The sequence below is a fragment of the Thermobia domestica genome, chromosome 7 (assembly GCF_964235325.1).
Source record: "Thermobia domestica chromosome 7, izTheDome1.hap1.1, whole genome shotgun sequence".
In the NCBI taxonomy this organism is placed as follows: Eukaryota; Metazoa; Arthropoda; class Insecta; order Zygentoma; family Lepismatidae; genus Thermobia; species Thermobia domestica.
Window position 1 is genome coordinate 71251143 of NC_137460.1, and position 12056 is coordinate 71263198.

Here is a 12056-nt window from a genome sequence, read left to right on the forward strand (position 1 = left end):
TATAATGTACACTAGGTAGAATTTTAATGGAGCATAAGGAAGATGGTTTATGGAATTAATAGGCTATAATAAAAAACATACGCTTTCCAACTAAGAGGGAAATATATATATAGATGGAAAGCTAGAAAATCAAAATCAAAATATATCAAATACCAAACTATCATGGAATTAACATGTCTTGAATATATTGCATTTTCGTGTCATATAGTCGAACAAAGAAAATATATTAATACAAAATTTTATAAATTGTTGATAAAATACTACGAATCACTGAATTTGCAGTAATGAAATTGAAAATTTTGAATATTTTCTTTTTGATTAAATAGTGTAACACAAAATATTACAGAATTAAGATAATGTCTGGTAATGTATTGTTTTTCTGCGACAATCACAGGATCTGTATATACGAAAGCAACTATATATATGACAAACAATAATTTATGTCAGTACAGAAAATATAATTAACATTTGTAAAAATAGTAACAATGATGATCCTAATTTATTTTATGAATATCATTCCATTAGAGAACATTTCCTTCGTCAAAGAGTAAATTTTGCAATTTTAAGATAGATTATACATACCAATACCTTAATGTACCTTAATTTTAAAGTACTTAAAAGTTTCATATTGTGTTCTAAAACTATTGTCAAGTAAACAATTGCAAAATTTCAATAATTTTTCCAAATAAATGTATAAATGAAGGTAGTTAGCAGTTAATTTCTAGCAAAAAGACCATTTAAAAACTAACATATATTTAATTGAAGAAATATTAAAATCAACAACAGCCTGTTCATATATTTTACAACTATAGTCAACAAGGATGCAATAATTTTTGTCATACTATTATTAACTGAAATAAGTACAAGAAATAAAGAAAGGAAAGCAAGAATAGGATCAAATTGATGGATTAAAAGAAATTTTAAAAATGACAAATAACGTTCTAAATTTAAAATTATGGTTGAAAATTTCATCTTAGATATTAAAGAATCTTAATCTGAAAATAATATATATGGTAATTAGACATCTACAGAACTATATACTCTCAAAAATATACTGTTCCTGAATTACATTATCTTCCAATTTGATTACTTTACTATAATTTTAGGAACTGCAAATTTATGGTCATCTTGTACATTATTTATGTACAAGATGCAATTTCATATTATTTTCATCGTTAACGATTTAACGTTGTATAATTTCGGTTTTCCAGCTGTGTATAAGGAGTTATTAACAGCGGAAGATACTGTATTGATTTTGCTATTATATTGGTTTTGATTTTGACGTAATTCTTATAACAGAATAAATATGTGTAATACAAATGGTGGAATATGTTGACTATAAAGTAATAGAAGAATACTTAAAATTGTTTTATGAAACAGTATTTGAAAAATTTGTAAATTTTCTTTAAATCATAATTTTCTGTAGTGATATGATTGATCAGTTTGATTGGCTGCAATATTTTACATTGACAATGACTTCAAACATTATATCACATTTTGAGCTCAAGGTTTTTCATTCTTTAATTGTTTCTCGAGCTAAACTGCGTTTTTCCAATGTCCGTCGATCAATTTACCCTAACTGATATTCTTAATATACGAGATCAATAATAATAACAAAACATTATTCATAAATATTTAAAAAAAACTTTAAATAACCTTTAAACTTCCATGGCAAAATTTTACGGGACGTTAATTTACATTTCATCAAAAGGTGAAACACAAATTAAAGGCTATGGAAGAGAAATTTTCATAATAAACTATTGTCATACAATATATAAAGTGGATTATGAATTTGAAATATGTTAATATAGCAAACAGAAGAAGAAGAACAGAATAAAGATTTAACGAAAATATTAGAAAGTCAAAAGTAAAATAATAGATAATTTAATTACAGCAGAGTATTCAGTCATTGAGATACACTTCGAAGAGACTAAATTTGTATGATTGAGGAATAAATTCGTACAAATAATGCTACTAGAAGAAAGAGAATTTATGAAGCAATTTACATAAGTATAGGTCATTTATTAGCAATCTTTATAAAAATATAAATCAGAAGATAATGTGAATCTAAAAATAAGCAATCAATGGGAAACGATATGCTTCTTACTGAACAACAAAGAATTGCTGAATAAAGATGTAATGAGTTCAATTACCAAATCATATAGCAAATAGGTAACCGTAAAATGTACTTCTGACAGGCACATCTCATACATTGACAAAATGCTTGTCCCAGACAAAATTTAAATTAATAAACAGAGTAAAATCTATGAAGTACTCTTTTTTCTTTTCCTTTTTACGATAATCATAGTTTGAATAGTTACGTAATTAATCGAAAAGGAGAAAGAAACCTCAAGTACTTCTATTAAAATATATGTATTGATTAGAAAGTAACCAAAATATAACACTTCGTTACGTATTCTATTATTATGACATGATATAATGCTCTAATTATTACAACTACTTGCGAGCTTAAATTGAGATGAAATGACGTAGATTCTCAAAGGATTTAAATTATTCACTTCTAAAAGAGATCGTAAATGATTATTATATACATTGTGCTCGACTTCTTAATGTGCTCGGCTAAAATAATTAAAAATATATTAACATATATTTACATTGCACTGGAAGACGAAAATAATAAATTTATCGATACATTCAAAAATTAACTCAACATAACCAAATATTGAAAAAGAGAAAAAGGAAACCGAGCTGCTTCTTTATTACTTTCTTTTTTTTTTAAAAAAAAAGAAGAGGACTGTATATATATAAAAGTTCGGATCTATGTAGAATTAATTAAAATCCCTCTAATTGCAGTTCCAAATGTTATGACTGTAAAATTTAGGGGGAAAAAATCTGTTCTTTTTAGTATCTGCTATTATATCTATAAATTTCTGTTGTCATTAATTACAGATTGGATTTTCTAGCCAAGGTACCAATTATAAACAACTTTACTTTACAAGTTATTTTAACGACTTTCATGATATATATTTATTTTATGATATATTGGTAATATATACTTTTTTTGTATAGAGATGAAATTATTTCTTTACAAATGTTTTTCATTCAACTTTCTACTTCGTTATTTTTGAATTATTTTCTGAAACATTTGTGCTTTGCAAGAAAGAAAAAAATGAATTGCTGCAACAATCGATATAAATGTATATACTACAAGGACAAGATAACCTATATATTGTCTCTAAATGCCTGACAATATCATAGGCTAAGCACATTATAATCAGGCAGTATTTTTTTTTTTTTTCTCCTAGTTGAAGACTCGTAATATTTCAACAGTGAACGAAATAAAGCACAAATAAATACCCTTCATATTCACCTACAATTAACTAGTAAACCTACATAATTTCACTTTTGATTCTAGAAATTCACTTCACACACTGTTACGTTGTATTTCTTTTTTCTTTCTTTTTTGTTCAGTGCTAACAATGTCATTAATTAGAGTAGAGGTAATGAACTAACCTAGCATTGTTTGAAATAAAGCAAAATTTTGACACCCGTACTTTCTGAACTACGAACTCTTTTACTATTTTTTTCTTCTTCTTTTTACAAAAGTTTACGGTTATGGGGGTCTATATGTATATCCTACAACAGGAAAAAGATACTACACGAATTATATAATATTGGTTATTCCTTAGAATTGTTTCAGTTAGTCTTACCTAAACAATTTAGTTCACTTTTTCTTAGAAAGAAAACAATATTTTTTTTCTTTTTTAAATCTCTCTTACACGTTTCTTATGGTTTTATGATAGCATAAGAATTTTTCTTACGTACTGCAAACACGCACACATATTTATCACCATTCCATCATGAATAAAACATAATCACATATACTGTATATGTATATACTAAATATGACCACTAGTATCTTGATACTTATGTACTCTTTTGCTAAGTTTACGCTAAAATATCACTTTATAGCTCTTTTTTTCTTAAAATAATTTCACATTACTACTTAAAATTTTACAGAATCAGTCTCCCATCTACAGTTACATATTACACTACATATGTACAAAAGTATCTGATATACATATCAATCAGTCACTTCTATCATACACTAATATATGTAGATATTTGTATGTATCTATATACAAAGTATGGCTAATGTATTACCTCTATATAAACTCTATTTTGATATAATTGAGTTAGAAAAAAAACTTACAGGTCAACACGGTTGACAACTTTCACGCTGTTCTGAAATTCTGATGTTCAGAACGATCAAAAAAATCATTAGGAGTTCTTATATATTTTTAATTTTTTTTGTTATTTTTTTTTAAATAAAAGAAGTCAAGCCAATGAAAAAAAAAGTTCCCATAAGGCCCTAGTCATGAATGCTTTAAAAGTCTTCTTCAAAACAAGTGCAGCAGCAGAAGTGACTCAACTAGCATGACGTGAGTGAAATTTGCTTTCGTTTTGAATGTTTATGTATGTAATTTATATTCAAACGTGATTAAAATTGTGGTGGTGAGGAAGACACCATTTTATTTCTTGTAGTGTGCACTAAAATCTTATATCCACTTATTTCGTGTATTTCGTGCGGTGCCACTAAGTCTCCTCCCCCACATCAGGTGATATCATACAATTGTACCTTGTAAATGCTGAGTGTCACTAGGCTCTAAAGGCATGCCGCTACTGCTACTCCCAGCGCTGGTGCTACCAGCTTCTTCCGGTGGCGTAACCTCTAAACCAATGCTACCGTTCAAGGCGATTTTAATGGAACCACACGTGTCCAATGCTGGTGGCGGGGGAGGTGGGGGATTTATAGGTAACATAATCCCAAGATCTTCGAAACTACTTTTTCTTCTTGTTGTAAGGCCCTGACGTAAAGAATTAGATCGTCGCAAAAGAATATCATCCACGCGTAGAGAATTTGAACGGCCGCGACACATTCCTGGATTCACTGTGGGACTGTCAGGCAGAGATAGTGAATTAGCTTTAGTCACTAGCGGTGGGCGCCCGGTGGAATTTCGCCTGCTAGCAGTTCCTGCTTGTTGCGCGCAAAAACTAATATTCGATTTCCTGCGACTGTTGTGTCGCTCGAATGTTTTCTGGGCTGAGAACGGGCTGGGTCGTATTAAGTAGCTGTAAAAAGATGGAAAAAAAAAGTACGAATAAATAGAACCAGAAAAGGAAAATGCAAATAAAATATAAATGTACTATGGACACATTTCGGTTCTAGATATTTTAAACGTTAAGAACATAGAGTTTATCACTAAGAACATAGCTAAACGATGTAAACAAATGGGGTAATCACTATTGAATATCACTTGTTTCAAAATATTTATATATACTGCCACTGTCGGTATGTATAAAATGTCCAGTATAAGAAATTAAGAAAAAGTAAACTTTCAGGATATTGAGGCTTATGCTATCTTTTTTTTTCAGCCCATTGATTTATATGGTGAATTATTGTTATTCTTCTTCGAATTTTAATAATATAATTTTACTGGTTCCTTTTTCAAGCTTAGTTAAATGTTTTTGCTTTTTTCAAAATTACTTTGCGATATATACGAGGGACGTCCAATAAGTTATCTAGCTAGACAGGAAGGGAGAAGCGGAGCATAATGACGCCTAACACGCACTACCTAGACATAAAGGGAGGGGCGGAGCATAATGACGCCTAACACGCACTGCCTAGACATAAAGGGAGAAGCGTAGCATAATGACGCCTAACACGCACTACCTAGACATAAAGGGAGAAGCGTAGCATAATGACGCCTAACACGCACTACCTAGACATAAAGGGAGAAGCGTAGCATAATGACGCCTAACACGCACTACCTAGACATAAAGGGAGAAGCGTAGCATAATGACGCCTAACACGCACTACCTAGACATAAAGGGAGGGGCGGAGCATAATGACGCCTAACACGCACTACCTAGACATAAAGGGAGAAGCGTAGCATAATGACGCCTAACACGCACTACCTAGACATAAAGGGAGAAGCGTAGCATAATGACGCCTAACACGCACTACCTAGACATAAAGGGAGAAGCGTAGCATAATGACGCCTAACACGCACTACCTAGACATAAAGGGAGAAGCGGAGCATAATGACGCCTAACAGGCGCTGTGGGGAATCCCGCTGCGCAACTTGAGATCAGTCGGAGCAACGCAGTGGCAGTAAACAGAGTGTTTGTGTTACGCCGTGTAGCGAATGTTTGGGTGACGCCGCGAACAATGCATTTGCAGAAGTTACATGTGGTGACAGAGGATGAAACCTGAATCCACCATTGGGATTCTGGAAGCAAGCAGGATTGATTGATTTTTTGAGTTTTACGTCCCGTTCAGCAGCGAGGCTATATGAGACGTGGACCTACTGATTAACGTGGAATCCGAACCACATGAGCTCCCGCCGGGAATCGAACCCGGGTCTCCCGCGCCAAAGACGCGTACGCTAAACCGCTTAGCCACGGAGGAGCTCTGGAAGCAAGCAGGAGTACATGCACTGGGAAACACTTGCGAGGACAACGTTTTTCGTCGAACAAACGAGGTCCAACAGGCTGTTTTCCAGTGGTTTGCAAGCCATGACAAAGACTACTTTTTCTCTGGGATTTTTTCGCTGCCCACAAGGTTGCGACTGTACACAGACCTCCATAAGGACTCCATCGAAAAACAATGATGACCAGATGACCCTATCTGTATTCCTTCCTGTCTATGTAGATAACTTATTAGACGCTCCTCGTATTTATAAAAAATGAATATTAGTTAAATTAATATTAAATTCTATAATTTCATTTTCATGAAGTAATTGATATTTATGAATTTAAAGAAGAAATCAATAAAATCACGCCATTAAAGTTTCAATTAATTTTCCATATAAATTACTGAGTTATAGACCAAAGATGGCAGTTATGCAACACCATTAAATTACAAAATTTATAAGTAGGGACATGAAGTTTACGTTTCATTTTATCCCTGAAATCGGTGTTATTTTTTACTCAAAATCGGTGTTATTTTTCGCGATTTAATACAAGCAAATAGCGGTTATTTGCTTTATTTAGAAGATTTATTGTATATACTTGATGTATCAAAGTATACATCAAGTATACAAACTATACAAATAACAGCTTAAAGTTTGGTATACGATGATTATTTATTTAATCGTTGGAAATTTCAATGGAATCTCCCATCATCATCAGTGAAGATAATTCCGTACATCAACTGCTGTTTTAATCACATCTCTTGGCTTTAATTAAGTTCTGAGGATAAATGAATGAAAAGCAATAACGTCTGCATCCCGTTGAAAAGTTGAATTTAGATTATTTTGATCCTCGATGGAATCTTTGTCAATAACTTATCGACTAGTTAAATGATTTGCTTGAAAAATCATCTTAAGAGTGAAGTAATCTTAACAGATTTGATGGAAACGGAATTATCTGAAAAAGCAATTGTGTTGTAGTGTACATCAAGGTTTTCCCCTCCAAAGGATTTAATAATCACGTATTATTTCCCGGACTTAGCTATTCTTCACTTATAGAGTTTCACTCATAAAATCTGAATTTTAATTATGAGTATTGCTGTTCGTACACACTTCCTTATGTATGAACGAAACCCTATAATTGAAAAAACAGTGCCAAGTGCGGGAAGTCATAAGTGATTGTTAAATCCTTTGTGCGCAAAATTATATACATACCACAACACATTTTTTTTTTTTTTCGGATGATTCGCTTTTCTTCAAATCTTCTAGGATTGAAAAAACTAAGATGATTTTTCAAGCAAGGAATTTAACTACGCGATATATTACTGACAGAAATTTCATCGAGAATAGAAATAATTAAGTTTTCAATAAGAACAGAGGTTAGTGACATTTGTTATGCATTTATTCTCAGAATATAGTTAAAGTCATGAAATGGGAATGAAACAGCAGATGTTTGGAACTAAACTCAAATTTTCAACAGGATACAGACGTTAGTTCTTTTGTCCATTTATGTAATATATGTTGTTATTTTTATCCTTTAGCTTTCTATACATTCTAAGTATAGTATACATTAGTATACATTCTAGTATACATTCTAAGTACTTCAGCGGTGTAGATATTCTTACTGATAACATTCTTAAAGAAAACAAAACACACAATTACCTCAATAAGCGATGAATAACAAATATAAAAACTTAAAGTACCAAAATGATCAAAATGACCTACCTGAAATAATAAAGCTCTACGATGATTTCAACTTGAAATTGCTTGTAACTATGCAGAATGGCTTATATTTCTTGAAATTATATTGAAGAAGGTTACAATTCAGAAAATATATGCCAATCTGGATAGTTACAAATAATTTTCAAATACGGTTCATTTAGTTATTTCAAACTTTCAGGTGGCGTATGTAATGTTGTTTTGATCATTTGGAGTTTTGAAGTTTCTATGTTCGTTACAAACATCAATTGAGGTGAATTCAATAACTTAACAAAGAGTGAAAAAAGTGGTTTGACTGGACCGGAACTCGAACTTGGGATCTCTGGCATATCGAGATCAGTCCGTGTAGTGTTTAACGCATCGGCACGCTATGCTGGAGATCCCAGATTCAGGTCCTGATCCAGTCAAACCACTTTTTCACTCTTTATAAGTTATTGAATTCACACCTACAGAGGATTTAGTGTGTAAAAGTAAGTATAAATTGGTTGTTTCCTCCTTTTGTTAATATCCATTGAGATATTTATCTTTTTTTTTAATTTTCTTTAAGATTACCGGTAATTATATCTATACTGATAAAGTTCTCAGAACATAATTAAATCCACAAGAAGTGGTTGAAATAGCAGTAAATGTTTTTAAAAAGTCACCACGATGATAATGGGAGTTTCCATTGAGGATTCCGGCAATTAAATAATTGACATATACCACAATTTGAGATGATGAGTGAAGTTAATTATTAATTTAAAAAAGAAAAAATGTTTGGATGCTTTTGTAAATTACACTAAATTCAATACTGAAAAACTTATTGCTAGCAACAAGTAGATTCAAACAGTAATTAAACTTACATTATGTCTCCTTCTTCGAGTTTGAGATCACAGCTTGGATTAATGATGACGTAAGACAAGTTACTCCTTTTCTCACTGACGTCATCATAGTCAATACTTGGAAGATTAAGACTTTCCATTCGTGAACGGACAAGATTTGCTATTTCTGCTCGTTCAATCATCTGGACATGATTATCTTTTGCTTCGTCCACCATGTTAACGGAAAACTATAAAAGAAAAAGGGAGAATGGTCAACGAAAGAAAAGGTTATAAGGTTTTTACACCATGTTACACTTAATTTGCGTAACAACACATATACTAGAAATAATGACTAATTATATATGCATACTAGCCAATGGAGCAGCTTTAATTTCGTTCTAATGAGGACACTAGTAAAATTCAACTCGATAATAGTAATAAAATTTAATAAATACCCAGCCCCTTAAGAGCCTGACATACTAAAAATAATATAAAATTTATCATTTTTCTTTTGCTTGTGTTTCGTAAGTGAGAGGAGATAATGAAATGCAACTTACCACGATTATAGACAATGTTATGCTATATACAACAGAAAATATGAACCTGAAGAATTTTCATTGTTGCCATCCCTAGAAATTACAGTGTTGCCAGAATAACATTTCCCCCAAAATCTAAGTTAAGGCAGCGATTAGAGAAACGAACTCAACTGCATTTGAATACGTATCATGTTGTCTTGAAATCCTGTGAACTCCTTTAAATAATAGTTGTATTTAATTTGTAATAAACAAAATGGTTTTAACATACAGTTATTAAAATTAAATAACAACGTTATTTAAAAATAATTTACAGGATACCAAAACAACATGATACGTAATCAAATGTAGTTGAGTTCGTTCCTCTAGTCGCTATCTTAACTTACATTTTGGGGAAAATATTATTCTGGCAACACTGTGTTTTTTTATGGATGACAACACTGAAAATTCTTCAGGTTCATATTTTCTGTTGTACGTAGAATAACATTATTTATGATTGTGGTAAGTTGCATTTCATTATCTCCTTTCCCTTATGAAAAACAAGCAAAAAAAAAAAAAAAAGATAAATTTTGTATTATTTTTAGTATATCAGGCTCTTAATGTGAATTAATACTTATTGCGACAACTTAATTCTCATTTTTAACCTTAAAAAACTTCATTGCCCGATACTATAATATAGGAACTTTGAACTAACCAATTCCCTTCGATGAAAACAAATATAAAGTGTCGGAAATCTGGATTGTTATTGATTTCTCTCTAAATTATTATTAGAGCAACCCACATTATGCTTTATTTTTGTTTAATTATGCTTTATTTTTTTCCAAATTTTGCTTTATTATGCTTTATTGTTAATTTCAATCATTGTTTTACATTAATCGTATTTACTGTACATTAAATATTCTAAACATCTTTATTTATTAATATTTTATAAAACCAGTTACTTTCAAACTTAATGAACTTTCTATTTAATGCATTGTAAAGAGATATGCTTTACTCGAGTCAGTTTTTTTTATCACTTGTGCGCGCCTTGGAGGTGCACATATACAGAAAGCAAAAGTAAAAGATGCTACCAAAAAGTACAGAAAATGCTCAAGCTCAAGAGGTACACATAACAATATAGTGTGGAGTTCTTGTGCACTTTTTGTACATTTCGAATCTTCACTTCTCTGATTCAGGCGGTGTGCGTACTAACTATAAAATCTTTAAGCGTTACTTCAACTTTTTGCCCACAGTACTCCTCAGTTACACTTAGAAGAAAACTATTGTTTATTCACTGTTGGCAATTTTCTTCTTCTTTTCCTTTTTTCTTTTCCCACTTCAAAGGATTACACTGAAACATTTACAGAAATAAAAATAAGCTTTTCATTGTTGCATTATGTTCTCAAAGATTTTGCATTGTAAGTATTGTTTTTTTTTTAAAAAAAAAAAATATTAATACAGTATGTTAAACTTCTAGTTAAACAGAATTTTCCAAGAATTGTGCTATATATTCTAAATTATGCTTTATGCTTTCTAAAATTATGCTTTATTATGCTTTTAAACTTAGTTGTTTCTGGACCCTTAGACAGCCATAAGCATGTTCAAGGTACCAACCATAAGTGTAAATTGCTGTTATGCTTTTAATGCTTTTGGGTTGCTCTAATAATTATTATTGAATATGTAGTGTATAAAATTTGAATTACCGATTTTGTTTAAGTATTTTCGCTTTTTTCTTTCTTTTTTACTTCCTATTTTTTTATAACTTTCATACTATATTTGAACTATGTTATTTTCACAAGACCTGGAGGTTGCTACTACGTGTTGAATTAACATTCTTAATTTTGAATAATTTTGTACAATTAAAGATCCGGTGTACTAATGTAGTTTATTATATTTCTTTTTGTCTTTCGTAAACTCTTAAACATTAATCATGAATGTTGATTGAAGAAAACCCAAGTGTTTTAATTTTTAGCTAAGTTTTAGTGGTATTAAAGGAAATATATATGTATGTAATAAGTAAAATGGCAATGAAAAGGCAATTATTAACACATGATGATTTTCCTTTTGGATAGGGATCAAACAGAGTCGAAAGATCTGTTGATGAAACCTTGGGGTTCTCCTCAGTTGCTTACTTGATCGTCTTTTACGTTTTAACTAAACGAAAATTTATTAAGTTCTCATTTTGACTCAAAATTATTATTAATTTTTAAGCATTACAATTACGAGTATTAAACTGACTTTTATAGAAGATTTCAAATGAAAGGAGAGGAATGAAATGAAAACTACAGTTTAAAAGTGGTTAGCAGTCTCGTGATTTTTTTCACTTTTTTTCAGAATACTGCAGAAATTATCAGAAAATATCACCGAAATCGATGAATAATTCGAGGGTTGTCCAAAAACTAAAGAAAGTTTTGGCATGGTTAAATAAAGACAAAATATATCAGCACAAAACTTTATTTACAAAGCTACACAACCTTACTCTACTTTTCTACATTATCGCCATAGTTGTCAAGACACTTGTTATAATCATGGGACCAGTTTTTCAATGCTGATGTCATACTCATCTGCTGACAAATATTTGAGCCAGGCTA

At 31.0% G+C, this 12056-nt stretch overlaps 1 protein-coding gene across 5 annotated transcripts in view; it reads right to left on the reverse strand.

Moving 5' to 3' along the window:
* Positions 1 to 2403: 2403 nt before the first annotated feature.
* SLO2 (slowpoke 2) overlaps positions 2404 to 12056 on the reverse strand; it is a 664715-nt gene continuing 655062 nt past the window's right edge. For all 5 annotated transcript variants that reach the window (XM_081764837.1, XM_081764838.1, XM_081764841.1 and 2 more), the window contains 2 exons: positions 8996 to 9201; positions 2404 to 5094 (listed from right to left, as the gene is read on the reverse strand). In XM_081764837.1, coding sequence (XP_081620963.1) covers positions 4587 to 5094; positions 8996 to 9201 — 714 coding nt within the window. In that variant the 3' untranslated portion in view covers positions 2404 to 4586. The remainder of the gene's footprint in view (positions 5095 to 8995; positions 9202 to 12056) is intronic.